The following is a 20,155-nucleotide window of genomic DNA, read 5'->3' on the forward strand; positions in this document are numbered from 1 at the left end:
ATGCCAGAATGACTCAAGAAACTCACAAGATCAATGGCCAGCCCACAAAGCTTTCCAGTATCTTGTAGACGGTCCACCAAAACACCCACCAGCTTTTTCAAATTGCTTCATCAAAGATTATCGCTCACTACTCATGAAGCCTTTGATTTCTTCCCGCCACGTCGTCGAGTCGTTCTCGGTGCCGTATAGTTCTCGTCCCCTTCTGCATCCTCGTCCATATCGGCATCAACGCCTTCGTCCAAGATGTCCTCGTCGTCTTCCTCAAGCAATGCAGCCGAGGCTCTTCCCTTGCGCTTTCGGCCAGCAGATGGTTTGGACGTTGGCACGACCGGCTCCGAGGTTGTGCTATCAGACTCGACGGCCGTCGTGTTGGCCTTGAGCCTGCTGACGGCGGCGGCGAGGCGGCGGCTGCTGGCCGTGTTCTTGTTGCGGGGCGCGTGGCGCGGCGCGTACTCCTCGGGGATGTTGGCCAGCTGCTGCTGCTGCAGGCGCTGCTGCTTTTCCTGCTGCTCGCGCACTTGTGCCTCGGTCAGCCGCGCGCCTGCGCCGACAGCGCCCGAGAAGTAGCGTGTAATGTTGCTCTGCGTGCCCTCCGTCTCGCGGCGGTTCATGTCGCGGATCACGGGCACCAGGACCTCGTCCGTGCGTTCCTGGCTCCAGCCGATCGTGGCCATCAGGAAACTGCGCAGGCCGTCGAGGTCCGGCACACCCCACTGGAACGGCTCGGCGCTGTGGTCCACCTCGGGATGCAGGTAGGCGTCGACCACGGCTGGGCTGGGGAACCCGAGCGGCAAAAACAGCTTCGTGGCCTGCGACTTGCGGAACTTGCGCCGGAACGACGACGCGGCGTCGGCTTCTTTGGGCCGGTTGTGTGACTGCACGTCTTGCCACCACGCGCGGAACTGCTCGAGACCGTCGGCGCCGGGGAACTCGGAGATGATCTCCATGGCTGTCACAGGACCGACGCCGGGAATGCCGTCCGTGTAGTCGGAGCCCAGCAGCTGGGCAATGGCAATGAGCTTCTCGCGCGACAGCGACATCTCGCGCTCGAGGTCGGCGCCGATGTAGCATTCCACAAACTTGTTGCCGTTGAACATGTTCTTGTAGACGCGCGTGCCTCCGAACAGAAACGTGTCCGAGTCGTCCGTGACAATGCCGTCGACGAGCCCCAGCGACACGAGCTCGGCGCACTGCGCTTCCGCCTCCATGGGCGCCGTGATGTATGGAATGCCAAAGAGCCGCAGCAGGGCCTGGCACTCGGACACCATGACTTGTGTGACCTCGTCTGCGTCGCGGCGGTCCTTCTTTTGCTGGTTGCGCAGGGCCTTGAGCTCCTGTTCGTAGGCCTGCTGGGCGTCGGCGGTACTGTTGTTGTTGTGGTTGAGGGTGCTGGCAAAGCGCGCGTGTTCTTCGACTTCTTCCGCCATCTGCACGAGCAGCTCCTCGTCTTCCGGATCGCTGATTTCGTAGGCATCCTCTGTCCCCCCGCCGCCATCCCCTGTAAAGAGCTCGTCGTCCAGGTTTTCTTCTTCCTTGGGAGCGTCTGGAACCTCACCAAGTCGCAACATCGGCTCTCCCTGTTCTAGAACCGCTTGCTCTTCCTCAAATATTGTGGGCTGTTCTGGGATCTTGACGTCTTCGAATTCAACTTCCGGAGACGACTGTCTTGTTTCCGTGAGGGGTTCAGTAGTTGGTTGTGCGGTTGGTGGCTTTTGCTCGCTCCCAGTAACATCGCCTTCAATAGCGACGAGGTCCGTGTTATCCGCTTGTGGCATCCCTTCCCGAACACTATCGTTCGCTAGGTTTTCATTCTTTGGCGGTGGCGGCACATCCAGCACTTCGATATCGCTGCCGTCGTCGCTCGACGAGTCAATCTCGACGATGCGCTTCTCCTCCATGCGCTGCCAGATCTTGGCTTCTTCGAGGGCCATCTCCCGGTCTTCCGCATTGATCTCGTCGTCGTAGAGCTGCTGTTGTAGCATGGACGTGCGAATGTCCGTGTCGTGGATCATCCACGGCGGCAGAGGCTGAGGGGCCGTTTCGTCGCGGACCTTTTCGGGCCCGCCGTCGATATCAGCATCCTCCCCCTGCGCACCGTCTGATCCACTTGCCTGGGACTCGGGGCCGCTAGGCTCCCGCTCAAATCCACCGCCAACTTCGTCCTCCGAGTCTACCTCAAAGGCACCGGATTCGGCAGCATTTGCAGCCGCAACGGCAGCAGCAGTCGCGGCTGCGTTCGCTTTGGCTGATGTAGCAAAAGGCGAAGCCATATTAAGCGCCTGTGATTGTGCTGCAGCTGGCGTCCTGGGCTTTGTACGTTCCGGCGGTGGTGCTGTCGGTTTCTTCTCAAAGATGGACGTCTGCCAGTTGAGCTTCTCAAAGGGAAGAGGGCCGTCAAAAGCGTTTCGTTTCTGAGGCTGGATGGGACGGGACGAACCAGAATTCTCAACAACGGGTACGGACTTCTTTTTCCTCGCAGCCTTGGCTAAGGCGGCCCGGATATCAAGTTCGCTCCCGCTGCTGTCATCGTCGTCCAAATCATTGGCAGCTGCTGTCTCCCGTGCCTGTGCCGCCGCTGTGGCAGACCCGGATACTACGGCGTTCGATCGATTATTGACGACATGGGCAACCATTTGGCCAGTCGAACCGAAAATGGGCCGTGCCGCTTCAGCTGCCTTTTGCTGCCATTGTGGAGCAGTCCTCTCCGGCTCATCCATCACGTCCTCACTCTGGCCGTCTCCGCCATCAGACTCTGCATCAACACCATGCTGGTTTTGCAAAGACATGGCAATGGCGCGGTTCAGGTCTTCGTCTTCGTCTGCTTCTAGAGAGTTGTCAGCCTGCGGTGGCTCGTCGAGTGGCTCATGGCTTTTGACAAACAACGAATCGTCGTCCACGTCTTCGTCCGCGCCAAGAGCACGGTTGCCGGCGGCCGGTCGAGAGGGAAGCTTGGGGAGGCGGTTCAGCCCCTCAATGGGCACGTCCTCAAACTCCATGTCCTCGTCCTCGTCCGCCTCGGCGCCTCCGTCGTTGTCACCCTGGTAGCTAAAGTGCAGAGCGTCCACATCAATAGGCTTGTGCACTTCGCCCAGGTCTTTCTCCCGGCTGACGACGCCCAGGGCCCAGCCGCCTTCGGCGCCGTCGTTCTTGACGAGAATGTACTCGCGGCCGCGCTCGCCGGCCACGCGCCCGTTGAGGCCCATGGTCAGGTCGAGGCCCGTCATGCCCACCTCCAACATGAGGCGCTGCGTGAGATGGTTGCGTTCGCGCACACGCTCGATTTGGAAGCGCGAAAAGGCCATGCGGTCGGGGAACATGGTGTCAAGCTGCTCCTTGCTGAGGCCCAGACGCAGCCGGCTGCGGATGCGCGCGGCGTTGAGAATGTTGTAGCGGTCGGGCGGCGGCAGGCTCTTGAAGAAATCGCCGTCAAAGTCGATTTTCGAAAAATCGTAGAGGTTGATGTCCTCGCCGTTGTCAAACTGCCGCGCATACGACTCGAGCTCCTCGATGCTCATGATCCGCGGGTCCTCGGCGCGGCCCATGCCCTCGATGGAGCCGTGCTCGAGCTCGGGCAGGTGGTAGGCGTCCTTCTTGGTGAACTTGCGGCTCCGTAGCCGCTCCTGCTGTGTCATGTGCGCCTCCTCGGCATAGACCATCTTGTCGGCCGATGGCAGCACCTCACCCTCCACGACACCGCTGCTGTCGGGAGCCGCGACGTCGCTGGGACCGCCCGGGCCGCCCTCGCGCAGTTCCTGGTCCCGCCTCTTCCGCTTCTCTTCTTCTTCCTCGGCAAGACGGTGCATCTGCACGGCTAACAGCTTGCCGGCGGTGCGCACGGCATCGTCGCGGCGGCCTTCACGGCGGCGGCGTCGAGCCTGCAGCGTGGCGCGCTTCAGCGTGGGAGCACCGCCATCAAAGACAAAGACGGGCAGGATGCCGAACCACAGCAGTTTGCAGATGCGGCGGAAGAAGCCGACGACATGGGCGTTGCGTAAGGCGTTGCCCTCCTTATCGCGGACGGCCTTGAGAAACTGGTAGATCCAGATGGAGGCATCGACGGCCAGGCGCTTGCGGTTGAGTGTGGCCAAGTTGGTCGGCCGCGCACAGGGCTGCAGCACCTGCCACAGGCCATTGACACCCATTGCGGCGGGGTGTCTGAAAAGAAGAGGCGGTGGACGAGATGCCGATGGTCCAAGAAGGTCCAAGAAGGTCCAAAAAAAGCTCAAATGGGAGGCGGAATGGCTGTCATCGCTTCCGGTTTGGCCGTCAAGGCTGGAGAATCATGGCTGCTGAGCAGGGCCCTTGACAGTGGCAGTCGAAAGGTCTTGTGAGAAGTTCACGTCGTAGCAAGTAAGGTCTGGTCTGCAGATCTCTCGAAGACAGAAAATGATGCATTGGATGAAAGTCGCCACGACGCTGGTGAGATGCTTCTGCCTGCGTGCACTGAACGCGACGTCTACAGTGGCACTTGCCGCACGGAAATGGCGCGCAGTCACGCCGTCACTCAACGGAAAAGCGGGCCATCCTGACCCACCTTGCCACTCTAGTGAAGAGCTGGATAAAAGCATAAAATAAAAAATGCTTGTATGCGATGTCTCGTAAGGTCTAAATGCATACATACTGTGTACAGTACGTTACGGCGTGCACTGTGCTGCTCTGAGACATGTGGGGCACAGAACAAAGGCAGCGTCTTTTCCATGGCTGGGCGGATGGGCCTTTTCACAGCAAATGAGGATCACCCTATCACCGTCGGCCCAGCAAGGAAACAGACGCCAACTCCATCACTATGACGATTGCGGCCATGGCGATGCCCCCCGCTGCCACTACCACCGCTACTACCACCGAGTGATACAGAGTGAGACCGTGTGCGACGGCACAGCCGCAAAGCAAGTGGTCGATTCCTTGGAAAAGGCACAGCAGGTCAAGTGACAAAGACTCAATCGCCTCTGCTCCGAGGCCGTTTACGCACACACACACGCACACACCATGGAGTCACACGAATCTGTACCTGCGTCTGCGTCTGCGCTGACGCCCGCAGTTGCAGCGGCAGCGCCCCCATCTGCTGCTCATGTGGCAGCCATCCGAGAAGAGTCCAGGGCCTACCTGCAGTCGCTTCTCAATAAGCATCTGCTTGTGCACACGACAGACGGCCGCATGTTCCGTGGCGAGTTCAAGTGCACCGATCCCGTGGGTGTCCCCGTTTCGAGCCAATCCGAAGCCTGCCCTGGGCTGATGGGCAGATGGAAAGGGGCCGCTTTGTTCCCCGGCCGTGCCGTCCACTAACATGGCTAGGATTGTAACATCGTGCTGGCGCATGCAACCGAGTACCGGCAGCCGACGGCCCGGCAGCGGGCCCAGTACGCTGCACAGCAGGCCGCGGCGGGTCAGAGCAGCAGGGTCGTGATGAACATGACGTCGCGGTACCTGGGGCTGATTGTTACGCCGGGGCACCATATTGTGAAGATTGAGGTGGAAGAGTTTACGAGCCAATTGAAGCGGCCACCACGGCCGTCTTGACGTGACGGAGCAACGCAAGAAAAACAATACCGAATGATACCATAAATAAAGCAAAAACACCGTGTATTATATCTTTTAAGATCCGAGATCCTCCCTGACCGTTTTACATACAAAACTGCTCTCAACCTGTGGCCCTCTCTGTTTCCGCATCGCCCCATGTCCGTGGTATTACAGCCGCCGTCTAAGATCAACATCCAACAGAAAGGGGACAGGAAGAGAATACAGGCAAAATCACATGTGGCAAAAGCAAACGCAAAACTCAAAACTCATCCTAGATTCCAATAATGACCATAGAAATACAAAACGAAAAAAGGGCACAAGGGTAAAAGAGGACAGCAAATGAAAAAGGGGTATCGTTCACTGCCACAGAGAAAAGAGAAACTGGTCGCCAAAGGACACACCTTTCTCCCACCCTCCGAAACAGCAGTCGAAAGGAACGACTAAAGGTCAAGAGAAAAATCCATTGGCAAATAAAAATTATGACAGAACGAGGTACGTGCCAAAAGTGGTCCGTCACGAGACGACTCTGCTTACGCAGCAATCTCCTGGGTGCGGCCGCGGCTCTCGCCGTTCAGGCCGACCTCGCTCTCGCCAAGGTCGTCCTCGTCGCCGCGAAGCTCGTCGTCCTCTTCGTCGTCCTCGTCGCCGTACTTGCCGCCGTGCTCGCCGGCCGAGACCCACTGGTCACGGTCGTTGAGGGGCGCGTCCTGGCCCGACAGGTCGTGGCCGTTGCCGGCATCCTCGGCGCGGGCCTTGATGAGGTTGCGGCGGCGCGTGGACAGGGTGCGGGCGCGGGTGGACAGCTTGGAGGAGACGGCGGCGTTCTGGGAGACCCAGTTGGTCAGCGAGTCCTCGCAGTCCTGGATGATGGCCTTGCTGGCCTCGTAGCCGTCGTAGGCCGGGCGGGTCTCGCCGGGGGTGACGGGGGTGTCGTCGATGAGCTCGAGCAGGTGCTTGCCGTAGCCCGCAATGATGGCGACCTTCTCGCTGTGCTCGCGCATGGCGTCAAAGTGGTACGCGTAGGCGGCCTTGATCTTCTCGCGCGTAATGTTGGACAGCTGGGCCTCGGCGACGAGCGACTCGGCCTCGGCGCGCACGAGCTCCTGCTCGAGCACGACAATCTTGGGCGAGTTGGGCTCCTTGTACTTGAGGTGCGCGATCTGGTCGGTAATCTTCTGCTTGCGGTCGCGGCTGGGCTGGACCGAGGCCTCGATGTTGCGGATGCTCTTCATGGTGACGCGGTACTGGTCGTAGCGGTCGACGTATTGGTCCTCCAGCTCGCCAATCTCGTAGATGAGCACGCCGAGCTTGTCGGTGACGTCGGACACGTCCTCGTCGCCGGCCTCGCCCCAGATGGACAGCTGCTGGGCCACGTCCATGCGCTCCTTGGCGACAAGCTCCATGCTGCGCATCACGTTCTTCTCCATCTTGACAAGCTGCGACAGCTTCTTCGACAGGTCCGGGCCGAAAGCACCGGCCGCGTTCCTTCTAAGAGCATGGCCTGGAGGGTTTGGTTGTTAGCCACGAATTGAGCTCAATTGCGATGAAGGCATTTGGCGACATGTCTTACCGAATCCTCCCTTGCCGAACAGGCGGTTGGACTTTGTAGACGAGGGCGGGGGCGGGGGATTCTGTGTATCGCGGAAGGTCCGGGTTAGTGGTTGGCGTCAGACACGGCAGGGGCGACCGCAATGGCTGTAACGGCCGCAACAACCAAAACGGCAGGAAACAGCCAACAGTCAAAGGGATGGCAACGTACCTGGATCTGCGAGGCGGTAGGCGCCCGCGACTGGCGCATGGAGTAGGTGCGATGCATCGTTGCGAAGGGGTGCGGTGGTTGTTCGTAGAAGGCGCGATTGACGCAGGGAACAAAGAAGACGAAGTTGCAGAAAAGGGAAGCGGCAGTTGCACGCGGGGGAGAAATGCGCAATTAGGCAATTGGCACAATTGGCAGAATGAGCAGGAGCGATTGTGCAATGAAGCCGAAAAATGCAATGCGACGATGCGTCTGTTGTTGAATTGGGTTGCTTCTTTGTAGCTAAACGAGAGGAAGAAAAGGGGAGCAGGGTAGTGGTATTGGATGGACACGAGAATGAAAGGGAGAAGAATGTCGATGAATACAGTCACGACAGAAGGACAGCCAAATATATCGACGAGAGAAACGAGGGGGGAGTCTGTCAGCACATGTGCGTAAAAGCTATATTTATGCTACCCGCAGCAGCAGGCAGGCCCAGGAGCTAGGCCAGGTGCGTTCGAGCTTGGGAGGCTGGAAGCAACACGAACACACGGATTTCTCTCGTCCCTTTTCCGTTTCCTTGGCTTGTTTTGTTGGAATGGTGCGTCGACGTCATCCAGGCCCACCGCAGGCTGTTGGAGCACCTGCCGTCTGAGGTGTGCGCATCCAAGGCCGGCCAGATTGGGCACTAGCGTTCTAGCTGCGCCCACCTGCACCCCCGACAGAGGCATAAATACGCACTAAGCCGGGCGAGAACAACGGCTTGAGAAAGTTGGCCAGACCAACAACCAAGAACCGCTCATCTGGTGCGGCGCACCGATAGTTTTCCCTCTACGAAAGGAGACTAAGAGTTTGCACACCTCGAAACAAACAACTACGGCACTAGCGCTTGAGCTGAGTGAACGATTTCCTGGCTGGAGGGCGACAAAAGGACGACAGAATACATCATACATTGATCGGCGGCCGCATCTGGGAGGTGGGCCGGAGACGAGGTGCAAGGTTCGCGCTGGCGCTTGGTACGAAAGAGGGAATCGACGAGGTGTGCGCAGAACTAGGGTTACGTCGTAGGTCGTACGTCGTAGGACGTACGTCGCACACCGTCTTCCTCGCCAGGCGAACAGAAGACCTTCAATAGAAATCAACAGACCAAGCAGATGAGGAGTAGTGAAGCAATGAGGATGTTGTACTGAAAACAAACAACGAGATACGAAGGATGAGTATCTCAAGAACTGCTCGGATATCGCCATGATCCCACTTGTATACTTGTATGTCTGAGTCAGGCACGACGCCATGTGAACTCTCATATGAAAACAAGTGGAGGCGTCAACAAAGGGCAACGCACAGCAAAGTCGATGCATCGACCAAAAGACAGTCTGTAACTGTATTCGCACGTTGTCCGAGCACATTCCACTATCCGACCGGTTCATATGCATATAATGAGGCGGCGGCCGATGCCCCACCTGCGCCTGCCAGCCAATCAGTTGCTCCTGCCGCCGCTCCCCGCGACCAGCCAATCAGCAACTGTGTCTTGGATGGACCTTCCGCGATTGCGACACTGGGGCCTGTCTGCGCTGTCGTCAGAGGCCCTGAGGCCGCTAAAATGGGCTGCTCCTGCCGCAACGCGTTTTTGATGTTCCTGCCCGGCGGCATCAAGCACGTCTGGGGACTTTTGCCTCGCTCCTCCACAACGCGCCGCGCTCCACGGCCTCACCATCCCGGCCCTCCACATCTACGCCGAGCCGCCAGCAGCGTCCACGACGGCCACGCTCCCAGCACGTCCATCTGTACGGCTGTCCTGCACGTCTGCGCCATCGCGTGCTCACAAACGCAAACGGCGCATCGCGACACAGACGCGGCGGACCCAGGCCCCTTTTGCTGTCACCGCTGTTTTCTCACATTTTCTTCACCTTTTGTCTTTGTCAACTTTACAGATCACGTCGTTGTTCATTGCTTTTCACTTTTTTTACACTTTTTTAATATCGTTCGTTTGCTGTGCTGTTTGTCACTTGCGTGGCTCATGCATCTGCCACCACGCCGTTTGCTCAACGGCCCATAGGCGCATTCCTCATTCCTGCGACCTATTCCCCTCCTCCCTTTCTGTCTCCGTGCCATCGCGTTGCATTGCCTGGTATGATACAGACGCCTAAGCAAAGCAGTGGCTGTGGAAGTCGACGACGCCGCCGGCAGGGACTGGGACTAGAAGATACGGCACAGAAGCATGGCCACCCGGCCTTCGTCTGAGGTCATTGATCTCACAGAGGACGACGACATGGAAAACGAGCTGGAGATCCTCCGGAGCACGCACACGCCGCGCAACCCACCGCTCTCCCGCGCACGCAACCCCATGCAGTACTTTGCCACCATCTACCGCGAGGGTGACGCTGTGTCTGCGTCGGCCAGCTTCACGGCACCGTCGCCGCGGGCTCCAGCAGCGGCTGCGCCGTCACAGCCGCCGTCCTCGCGATCCACACATTCGTCACCCTTTGCATCCACCCTGGGCTTCGGGCACTTCTTTGGACACCAGCACCGCGGGAACTCGCCCGTCAATCGAGAGCAGGCCGCAGCCGCCGCACAGGGCAGCGCGTCGCCGCCGCCGGCTCGCCCGGGCAGCCAGCAGTCGGAGTCATTGTATGGCCGGCCCTCACCCGGCCTTCACCGGCCGCCTTCAGGGCAGGGAGGGCAGGCATCTTCGCCGCGACCGTATGCCCAGCCCTCGCAGTCGGAGCCGGCGTCTATTTCTAGTCCGTCGGGTGCAACAAGACCGGCGGCTGCGAGTTCTTCGGACTATATGCTGAACCAAACCAGCCAGGCACAGCCGGCTCGGTCCGGCTCCGGAAACTCGCCCACAATGTCCACAACGTCCACAACGCCCAAACCTGCCGCCGCACAGACCAGCCAGGCCTCACCAACCCTGCCGTCACAGTCGTGGATGGGTCGCTCGTCGCCGGTGATGAACAGCAAGCAGCCATCCACGTCAGCACGCACTGCGTCGCCCCAACAGGCGTTCGCGGCTCGCTCGCAGTTTGGACACGGCCAATCGTCCTATCCGAGGCAGGCCTCGTCCTCGCAGCAGTTTACGGACATGCAGCACCACGAGCTCCGACTGCAGGCACGACAGCAGGAGGAGCAGCGTCAGCAGGAGCAACGTCAGCAGGAGCAGCGGCAGCAGGAGCAACGGCAGCAGGAGCAGCGGCAGCAGGAGCAGCAGCGGCAACGTCTGCTCGACCAACAGCGCCGACAGGAGCAGCAACGGCAACCCGAGCAGGAAGAGCAGCCCGGGTTGCGGGTAATGCTGCAGCACCTCGCCGTGCTAGAGAAGCAGCGCAAAAGTGACGAGCTACGCCAGCAAATCGAGCAACACCAGCAACGCCAGGAAGAGTACGAACGCCTTCTAGCACATACCTTTGCCCAGGCCCAGGCCCACCAAGCCCAGACCCAACAGCATCAACAACAACAGCAGCAGCAGCAGCAGCAGCAGCAACAGCAGCAGCAACAGCAGCAACAGCAACAACAGCAACAGCAACAACACCAACAACACCAACAACACCAACAACACCAACAACACCAACAACACCAACAACACCAACAACAGCAACAACAGCACAGCAGCGTCCATCAATCAGCCTCAACCGGCCACCTCTCATACAGCTTGAGCTCCGGCGCCCGGTCACCGGCCCAGCACTCACCACAGCATTCTCCACACCTCCATCCGTCCACCTCCAGCCAACATTGGTCGTCAACGCCGCTGTCTACCTCCGGTGGGCCCCCGTCCTCGCTGCGGCCGAGCCAGTCACATCCTCTGCCCAACCCTGCCGCCTACCGATCATCTACTGCTAGCGGCCATGCCTGGCAGACTGCCCTCTCACAGTTCCAAACACCCCATCGCCGCAACTCGCCGCTGCTCAGAAACTCGCCCCCAAGCCAGACACTGCCTCCGGTGCAGACCAAATCACCCCCTCACCCTTATGGAAACCCGCAACCACGGCGGCACTTGCAACATGCACGGCAGCATCCAAGCCAAGAGTCGTCGGCCACGAGCGCTACAAGTCGGTCTGCGACGCAGCAGCAACCGCAACAGCTCGCAGAAAAAAGTTCATACCCACCCTATCCGTCCTCGTTCTCTCTACGGGCGTCACCGCCGAGAGATACATCAATACCTCAGTCTCAATCCCAGCACGAACAATCACCATCCAAACGGTCTTCTCCTCCTCCTCCTAACCAAGGTCAATCACCTGGCCAGCCGTCTACGGCAGCACAGACCTCACGGGCGCAATCCCCCCGCCGTCCATGGGAACCTATCCGGTTCAACCGACCCTTGGCCGCCCATCCGCCTGCCCCTGCGACCGAGTCTCTTCCTTCTCACCAGCAGCCCGCCGCCTCCGCCTCGTCTGGAACGGCAGCTCGGAAAATCTCGGCACAATCACCAGCCCCTGTTGCGTCGTCGTCCCCTGTATCTGTCTCCTCCGGATCTTCGTCACCTCGCCCCGGATCGGCCGCTGCAAAAAGAGACAGCAACAGCAACAGCAACAGCAACAACAACAACAACAACAACAACAACAACAACAACAACAACAACAACAACAACAGCAGCAACAACAACAACACCGGCGGCAATCGTAATATCCTTAATATTAATCATCTGCGACCGCGCTTGTCCACACAAATAGAGCATCTGCCGGATCGCCTTCGTCTTGGCACGGGCCTGTACCCCTCCAAACCCATTTCCCTCTCGGCCTCATCAACAAACTCCCCAGCGCCCTTATCACCACCCCCCGCCTCGTCGCTTCCTGAGCCGCATGCTCGTAATCAGGATAAATCGGCCCCGCTCAGGACGCCGCCACGAGACCAGCATCCTCAGATCAATTTGCCCGGGGACGTTGCACGTCAGCATGAAGCGCGGCCAGACGCCCCTACGGCCACGTTGCAGGACGCGACACAACAGGACGCGGCACTCCAAGACAGGCTGCTCCAAGCAGAAGCGAGGCGTGCTACCGACAATCTTGCTCTCTCCCCCGACGCACGCAGAGCTGAGATTCGGCGCGCAGAGGCCCAGCAGGTCGAGGTCCTTCAAGCCGCAGCACTGCGAGCCGATGCCGTCCAAGCCGAAGCCCTGCTTGCAGAAGCCCGCCGTGCCGAGGCTCTGCAAACTGCCGAAGCCCAACGCGTGGACGCAATGAAGATTGACGCCGTCCAGGACGAGGTTCTACTCTCCGAAGCGTCGCCCAACAAAACTGTGTCGGTACAGTCGCCTGGTCAGACCCCTTCGGTAAAAACCACACCCTCCAAGAAGGGGACGTCCGCGTCCGCGCCCGATGCGCGCTCCGCCCCCTCTCCCACCAAGACACCAACCCGGCCCCAGCCGGACTGGACAGTGGCCGAAATCATGGCATCGCTCGAAACGTTCCTCGACTCGCTTCTCGTCGACCACGGACGGGACGTGGAGTACGCCATTGACATGGCCAAGCCCAGAGCCCAGACCGTTGTTCGTAGTTTTGACGACTTTGCCGATCTTCCGGTGCAAAACATTGATGCGAGCGACGATACAGACGACCGTGTCCTGCTGCGCGGCAAGCTGCATCGTGACAATCAACGTCGACCCGAGGCACGCACCATCCATGCCCGAGTTGTTCCGCTCAAGACACCCGGCAAGGCTGTGCCCAAGTACCGCTTCCATCACGTCGAGATTTCCAAGAACATCCTGTCGCCCAACACCCCTCTCAAGTTTATTCCTCATCTTAGAGATTTTGAAGACAACTCGGAAGAGAAGCGGCGACACGACCAGTGGATAGAGGAGCTGGAGAGCATGGAACGCAAGTCCGGCTTCGACTCGTCCAAGCTCTTCCAAAAAGGCGACACGACACGCAAGTCCGAATTTACCAAGCTGCTGTCCGACTACCTTGACCACTGGATCGCTCGACTGGGAATCGACAACTGCAGCAAGACCTCGCTCATCCGATACATGGCGAACGAGGCGCAAAATGACCAGACGATCACGCCCCAGCAAAAGAACAGCCTGCTCAGCTCGTGCGGCGAAGACTCGGCCACACCGCGCGCCGCCGTCGTGGCCAGCATGCTGACGGAGGCATTCAACCGTGTCTTCAAGAGCCGCGACGTGACCCTATACGACGTGCTCAAGCAGGACGAGGCCGTCGAAAGCGTCTTTGATCCCAAGAAGGCGACCAAGAGCAAGGACCAGGACAACGAGCCGTCCCTCGAGCAGATCCAGCAGTATCTCGGCACCTACACCTCACTCAAGTGCATGATCTGCAACACCCATTCGTGTGAGCACGGCGAGTTTGACGCCGAAAACGTTCGCCGGTGCTTTTCTATTGACGATCTTGGCGGCAAACTCTGGAAACATGTCGAACGCCGCCGTGACCGCCAGACCCGAGAACTGCGCCAGCTGCACGCACACCAACAAAAGGCTCTGGGTGCTACCAGCGGCAACAGCAACTTGAACGGCGCAAACGGCAGTGTTGAATTCGGTGCCGGCGCGAGCAAGCATGGTGCCAACAACTTGGCACCCGTCGCCAACTCTCCGCCCTGCCGCAACAAATGCTACCGCAGCTATGACATTGGCGACGCCGCATTCGTTACGCGCGAGTGGACCGAGAATGAGACGAACCTGCTTCGTAGTTTCCACCTCACTTTTGCCAACAGCACAGGCAAGGTCCCCTGCGCTCTCTGTCCGATGATGGGCCGCCACTGTTGGGAGGTGTACCGCCGCATGAAAGAACTGGGCCTCTCTATTGCGCTTCGCCCAGAGACGCCTTCGGAGGCGACAGAGCCGACGCCCGTGCCTGTTAAGCCAGTCGCCTGGTACGACCGCCACCGCAAGGTCTTGAATGGCGACTGGTCCGACCACACGCACACGCACTTGTATGCGCTGCGCGAACAGCGCGAGCCGTGCAACCACGACGGCCCCTGCACGTCCGCACGCGGCTGCCCCTGCGTGGAGGCTAAGCTTCTTTGCGAACGGTTCTGCCGCTGCACGGCCGAGTGCTGTGCGTTTAAGTTTACCGGCTGCGCCTGCCACGGATCCGGCAAGACATGCTACCAGCGCCAAAAGGAGGGCAAGCCGTGCATCTGCGTCCAGCTGAACCGCGAGTGCGACCCGGTGCTCTGTGGCGGCTGTGGCGCCCGCGAGCGTGCCGACCCGGAGAACCGCGACGACGACGAGCTGCACACGACGGGCTGCCAGAACGTGTCGCTCCAGCGTGGCAAGTCCAAGGCGGTCGTGCTGGGCCAGTCGCAGCTGCAGGGCTGCGGGTATGGCCTCTTCACAGCAGAAGACATTGGCGCCGACGAGTTCATTATCGAGTACGTTGGCGAGTTGATCACACACGACGAGGGTGTGCGGCGTGAAGCGCGCCGTGGCGACTTCTTCGACCAAGGCGCCAACGCGTCGTACCTCTTTACGCTGCTCGAGCAGGACGGCATCTGGGTCGACGCGGCCATCTACGGCAACCTGTCGCGGTACATCAACCATGCGTCTGAGAGCGACAAGCGTGGCTGCAACATCACACCCAAAATTCTCTACGTCAACGGCGAGTTCCGCATCCGGTTCTCGGCCATGCGTGACATCAAGGCGGGCGAAGAACTTTTCTTTAACTACGGAGAAAACTTTCCCAATTTGACAAAGAAGCTGCTCGAGGACAAGGCGTCGGCCAGCGACGACGACGCTCTGGCCAATACTGGCAAGAGCCGACAAAGCGGCGCAGCACAACGCCAGGCCACCAACTACAACAACAGCCGTCGAAAGGGCCAGCAGGCCATGCGCAGTCGTGCGCCTACAAAGAGTGTGCAGACTGGGCCTAGCAACAGTCGCAGCGGTGGAAACGGTAAGAACATCCGCAGCAACGACAGTTCTCACCTCCCGCGTCGCTCGCGGCCCAAAGGCGGTGCCCGGAAAGAGGCCCCGCCACCCCGCCGCGCCGATACAGACGACCTTTCTGCGGATGACGATGGCGACGATGACAACGACGATGCCGACCACATGGACATTGACAGTGGCAACGGTTCACAACGCGCCTCGGTTCGAAACAGATCGACCAAGTCTGCCTCGCTGAAGCGGAAGCGGCGCAACACCATCGTTGACGACGACGATGGCGACGACGAGAGCGATGGCGGTCACAGGGGGAAAGTTGGATCAGACGATGAACAGCTCGCCGAAGAATCCCACCGCACCGGGCGCAGCAGCCGCCGACGCCCTGGTGCCACTACGACATCATCCTCGGCAGCCGCTTCCGCTACAGCGGGCATAGGCGCCATCGCCACGGAATCGGCTGCTCTGCCCGAAACGCCACGACGTCTTAGAGCCCGTCTCGGCACCCAACGAGCAGCCAGCCGGGAGAGGAGCGACCACGGGACGAGCCACGATGACCATCCTGCCGATGAGGACGGAGGACACGGAGGCGGTGTTGTTGACTCACCGCGGACGCGGAATCGCCGCGCAGCGATGCGCTTCGGTAACGGCGGGGCCGCGTTCACGGACGGGGATAACGACACCGACCAACAGCCACTTAAGAAGCGGCCACGCATCGGCACTCGGCGTGGTGACGCAGCCACGTCCAATGCTGCCGCACAGCACAACAATACGGACAGCGACAACATGGTTGTTGACTCGGACGAGTCGATCCCGACGCGCTCCCTGCGGAACAGGCGGCCTCGGCAACAACAGCCGCGACTGACAGAACTGTCGACGGCAGATCTACCGGACCGGCGGCGTGCGGACAGCGATGGCGGCGGTGGCGAAGGGGACGAAGGCGGCACCAGCGCGCCCGCATCGGCTGTGGTGGCGCTCGGCACGACCGACGATGACCAGGGCAGTATGACTTCCGCAAGCCAGTCGTACGGGCCAAATCATCAGAGCACGCCAGGCAGGGCTGCCCGTACTGCTGCTACTGTGCCTGCCACTGCGACCCCAACCACATCATCGACAGTCAACACGCGCCGCCGTAACGTTGTGCCCGATTCCGACGACGATGTGGACGTGTCCAACATCACGTCGAGCCGCGCCAGCCGCAGCGGGATGCGCAGCGCGCCCAGACCGTCTTCGCATGCCGCCCCGACGACGTCTCGTGTTGCCACGCCCCTGTCGCGACCACACACGCCCAAGGTCAACGACAAGGCGGATGCCGGCGGCGGCACGAGCACCGGCAACCTTGGCCAGACCGGCAGCATCCGGCGAAGCCTGCGGAGCAACGACGACGCGTCCCGACCGGGCTCGTCTGGCTCAGGGGTTGTGCCGGCGCCCACATCCGCCCCGGCCGCGCAGTCGACGCCGATCAACACGCGCTCTCGGTCCGGTGGCGAAGACGACAGTGGAGGCAGTTCAGTTGAGCGCAGCCAGCGCAAGCGGCAGATGCCGGCCCGATACCGCACGGAGGATGCACTGTAAAGAACGTCGGACAGTTTGGAGACGTTTTATTTTTTTTATTTTTTCCGTGGTCAGTTATTATTTTTATTGCAAGGCATGGAGCCTGGTTAAGCTCATATGGTAGCGGGCAACAGCCTATTCGGTTTGATTTTTTTCTTTCTTTTTTTTGGTTGCTCTTGTCGTTCCCCGCTGGCTAATGAATCTTTTTTGCATTTCTCTTTTACTTTCTCTATTCCCTTCTGTATTTTAGATTCCCATTCAAATACCTTGCACATTTAATGGAGTACCAGAATTTTATTTACTGATTTTTTGTCTCTACAAGACCACCGCGGATTGCCTCGCAGCTACTGCTAACACTTGCTACAGAGACTGCCAGAGGACTATAAAGATACACTATTGTTCAGAACAAACTTCACATGATTCTACGCCAGTTTTTGGTTTGCATTGATTTTGTATTGATTTGTATTTCCTGCAACTCGTGCGAGCAAACATGCAGTCCGTCTATTCCTCCCCTAAGCTGACCGAAACGAAAACAAAGTGTACATCACAGCAGTATTTCTCCCTCCCCCAGGCCACCGTTTGACACACTGCTCATCTCTTCCTGCTTTTTGGCTCGCTCTCAAGCAAAAACGCATCAAAATGCAGATAGGTGTACATGAATGAAGTCATAAAGAATTAAAAGTAAGTAGTCGGTAGTAAGACAAGGTCAAGAAGTGAAAGAAAAAGAAAAAAAAACAGAAACAAGGTTGACGGTAAGAGACAAAGTAGCAAATAAATGCGCGAGAACTAAACAAATACAACGAAAAGAAAGCAAATCTAATAGTACTGCGTCCCCTCGGGGCATCAGAGGTCATTGACGATGTGTAACGAGGCCGTTGGTTTAGAACTGTGATTGATCAATCATGTCGAAGACATCGTCATTTTCTGAGTTGCTGCTCAACATCCCACTGAAGTAGGCCTCGGTGATGCTGGTATTATCAAACCCGAATGACTCGAGGTCGACAGAGGGCGCCGTGAAAGTGGCGTCCAGGAGCGAGGGGACGTGTGTGGCGCTTTTGGGCGGCATCACGTTGTGGCACACAGCGGCCAGAGGATGCGTTGACGGAATGCCCAACGGCACGACTTGGGCAGATGACAAGGCAGGGTTCACTGTAGTCACAGGAGCGACGGTCGTGCCAGTAGTGTTGCTGTTCTCACGCAGACTCGAAGCAATGCGAGTGAGAATCAGCTGCTCGACGCTTGGCTCGGTGCCAGCGGCTTCTCTGCTACCATCAGGACCGGCATCAGGAGCAGCGATGCTTGACTCTTCCATAGAAGATTCCAGCGGGGCAAGAACAGGGGCCTGGCTGGGAGAGTCAGCCTGTGTGTGTGTAACAGCCGGCATCTCTTTTGGAGGCACGGCCTGAGTGGGAACCGAGCCCTGGATTGGTGCAGGAGGCAGTTCCTGTGCTTGCTGGACCTGGGCAGGGACTTCACGTGGGGCTTGAATAGGTGCCTGAACTCGTGCCTGAAGCAGTGCTTGTGATGAGACTTGAAGTTCCTCAGTGCCCGCCATGTTGACGTCTGTTTCGCGAGAGACGAGATCGAAAGCCTTTGCAGTGGCTTGATTGGGGATGGCCGGGGTCGGCAGGGCAGCCATGGCTGATGTGATACTGCAAGTAGTCGCAGCCTTCTCAAAGTCTTCAAGCTTCTCGAAGAAGATGCCCGTTGCGCCCTGGTGACGATGGGGGCCGTTGATCCGGCAGCTGCCGTGCGTGCCATCGTGCCAGATCTCACTGGGACTAATAGCACAAGCTGAAGCCGCACTCGGAGAATCGGAAACACTCGGCGAGCTGTAAGAAATAATCTGTGACGGGCGAGACTCGTCCTCAGACACATTGGAAGCAGCCTGGGGAGAGTCCATGGAAGGAGACGTTGTCTTCTTGCGGCGGGTCTTTTTCGCCTTACCGCTGGCCAAGGCGGATGACAGACCAGACGGATGCGGTGCGGCAATGGCTTGAATCTCGGCGCCGGTCTGGTCAGGGCTTGCAGCAAGCATAGCTCTCTTGGGCGGGTTGAACTCCACCTCCACGGTAGAGCGCTTTCTCTTGCTGCCTGTGCTCGTGGGGCTGGAAGTTTCTTGAGACACAGCAGTGGCAGCCACAGGGCTTGTGTTTGGGTGGTTGTGCTTGCGCATCACATCAGCGATGATGTTAGCGTTGCTGATAATAGGAGCGCTGGTTCTTCTGCCGCCTGGCTGGCCCTCAACATGACCGGTGGTGGTTGAAATTGAGGGCATAGACGCAGATGTGGCCATGGGCAGTGATGCAGGCACAGCATTGTGGAAATAGGGAGCCGTCCCGTGAGCATGCATCATGTGAGCACCTTGGAAAATTGCCATGGGAGCACCGTGGTGGATACCGAGCCCAGCGGAGTTGGAGTTGGCAAAGTCTCCGCTCATGTGGCTGAAGGCCTGGTAAGACGGTTGGAACTGGGGAACCGACCACGTCTCCTGGGGAGTCGTCATGTTCTGTCCACTCTGATCCGTAGTAGACATAGAAAACATGCCTGCGTTGGGGTCACCGCCAGGGTTGTTGCCTTGAGCGAACACAGACGCGATGGGGTTTGTGGTGTTGTTGGGCATGCCCACAGCATTTGATGTAAAGGGGCTCCCAAGGTTGGCGAACGAATAGGTACCGTTGGCGCCATTAACTCCGCTGCCCATGTTGCGGGCCGCAGTACGAACGGTGTTCGCACCAGTCGTGCTGTTGGCACTGTTTGGGTTGTATGCACCCGCACCAGTGGCCGGCATAGTTGGTGTCGGTGCAGGTGTCGCCATGGACGTTTGCACAGGTGGGCTAGCAGACGATGGCATCGCCAGGCCCATCATGTTCTGGTAGTTGGCCGCAAAGGCAGGCATGCCAGGGGTCTGAGCGAACGGCATGCCTCCGTGGTTGTGGCTGCCAGTGGCAGGAGCACCAGGTGCAGGGGTTTGGGAAAAGGCAGCAGCGGGCGCGGTGACCAGTCTTGGGGTAGGTGAGTCCGCGCGCGTCCGGAAGGTCACACGCGGCGGGTGCTGAGGAACCGAGGGAGGCTCATAGTTCTCAGTACCCGGGGCGCCAGGTTTGGCTCCAGAAAAGGGCGGGTGGTTGAGAGAGGCGCTGCAGAGGCAAGTTAGTATGTGATTGTGTATGCTGCAATGTGGAATGGAGAATACGAAGAAGAACAAAAGGACAAGGGCGTAACAGATACGTAGAAAGCAGGACACAGGGATAAGGAAGGAGCAGTAAGGCGATGGAGGAAGGCGGGGGGTAGAGAAAAAGAGAAAACAAAAGGGGGACAAAAAGAAAAGATAAGAAAAAAGAAACTTACCCCCATTCTTCCTTCATACCATAACGACTCTTGAGCCATTGGTATTGGCTTTTGGCAAAGTTGGAGTCTTTGAAGACCCGGTGCCATTCTTCGACCATGCCTTCGCGCGAGAACTTCCAGTAGTTCCGCAAGAACCAGAGGATCTGGTTGGGGTCGTAGTGCTGGTGAATCAT

General features: G+C 58.8%; 7 protein-coding genes across 7 annotated transcripts; 2 read left to right on the forward strand and 5 right to left on the reverse strand.

The window, feature by feature from the left end:
• Positions 1–131: 131 nt before the first annotated feature.
• On the reverse strand, positions 132–4,142 carry SPSK_08333 (DNA excision repair protein ERCC-5; the record flags this gene model as incomplete). The annotated part of the gene is made up of 1 exon (XM_016734933.1): positions 132–4,142. One exon carries the CDS (start codon positions 4,140–4,142, stop codon positions 132–134), a length of 4,011 nt encoding a protein of 1,336 aa, XP_016588312.1.
• A 138-nt stretch (positions 4,143–4,280) lies between these two features.
• On the reverse strand, positions 4,281–4,665 carry SPSK_10037 (uncharacterized protein; the record flags this gene model as incomplete). Its single annotated transcript, XM_016736599.1, has 2 exons — positions 4,281–4,554; positions 4,622–4,665. The coding sequence occupies 2 exons, from the start codon at positions 4,663–4,665 to the stop codon at positions 4,281–4,283; spliced, it is 318 nt and encodes a 105-aa protein (XP_016588313.1).
• Positions 4,666–4,986: 321 nt separating this feature from the next.
• On the forward strand, positions 4,987–5,517 carry SPSK_09912 (LSM domain containing protein; the record flags this gene model as incomplete). Its single annotated transcript, XM_016736479.1, has 2 exons — positions 4,987–5,187; positions 5,293–5,517. 2 exons carry the CDS (start codon positions 4,987–4,989, stop codon positions 5,515–5,517), a joined length of 426 nt encoding a protein of 141 aa, XP_016588314.1.
• Positions 5,518–6,047: 530 nt separating this feature from the next.
• SPSK_09314 (sphingolipid long chain base sensory protein) lies at positions 6,048–7,333 on the reverse strand (the record flags this gene model as incomplete). Its single annotated transcript, XM_016735889.1, has 3 exons — positions 6,048–7,018; positions 7,088–7,148; positions 7,277–7,333. The coding sequence occupies 3 exons, from the start codon at positions 7,331–7,333 to the stop codon at positions 6,048–6,050; spliced, it is 1,089 nt and encodes a 362-aa protein (XP_016588315.1).
• Positions 7,334–8,729: 1,396 nt separating this feature from the next.
• On the reverse strand, positions 8,730–8,966 carry SPSK_10189 (uncharacterized protein; the record flags this gene model as incomplete). The annotated part of the gene is made up of 1 exon (XM_016736738.1): positions 8,730–8,966. One exon carries the CDS (start codon positions 8,964–8,966, stop codon positions 8,730–8,732), a length of 237 nt encoding a protein of 78 aa, XP_016588316.1.
• A 504-nt stretch (positions 8,967–9,470) lies between these two features.
• On the forward strand, positions 9,471–16,652 carry SPSK_08264 (uncharacterized protein; the record flags this gene model as incomplete). Its single annotated transcript, XM_016734869.1, has 1 exon — positions 9,471–16,652. The coding sequence occupies one exon, from the start codon at positions 9,471–9,473 to the stop codon at positions 16,650–16,652; it is 7,182 nt and encodes a 2,393-aa protein (XP_016588317.1).
• Positions 16,653–17,511: 859 nt separating this feature from the next.
• Positions 17,512–20,155, reverse strand: SPSK_08551 (uncharacterized protein; the record flags this gene model as incomplete). The annotated part of the gene is made up of 2 exons (XM_016735144.1): positions 17,512–19,771; positions 19,983–20,155. 2 exons carry the CDS (start codon positions 20,153–20,155, stop codon positions 17,512–17,514), a joined length of 2,433 nt encoding a protein of 810 aa, XP_016588318.1.

This window comes from Sporothrix schenckii (genome assembly GCF_000961545.1).
Source record: "Sporothrix schenckii 1099-18 chromosome Unknown Cont44, whole genome shotgun sequence".
Taxonomy (NCBI): domain Eukaryota; kingdom Fungi; phylum Ascomycota; class Sordariomycetes; order Ophiostomatales; family Ophiostomataceae; genus Sporothrix; species Sporothrix schenckii.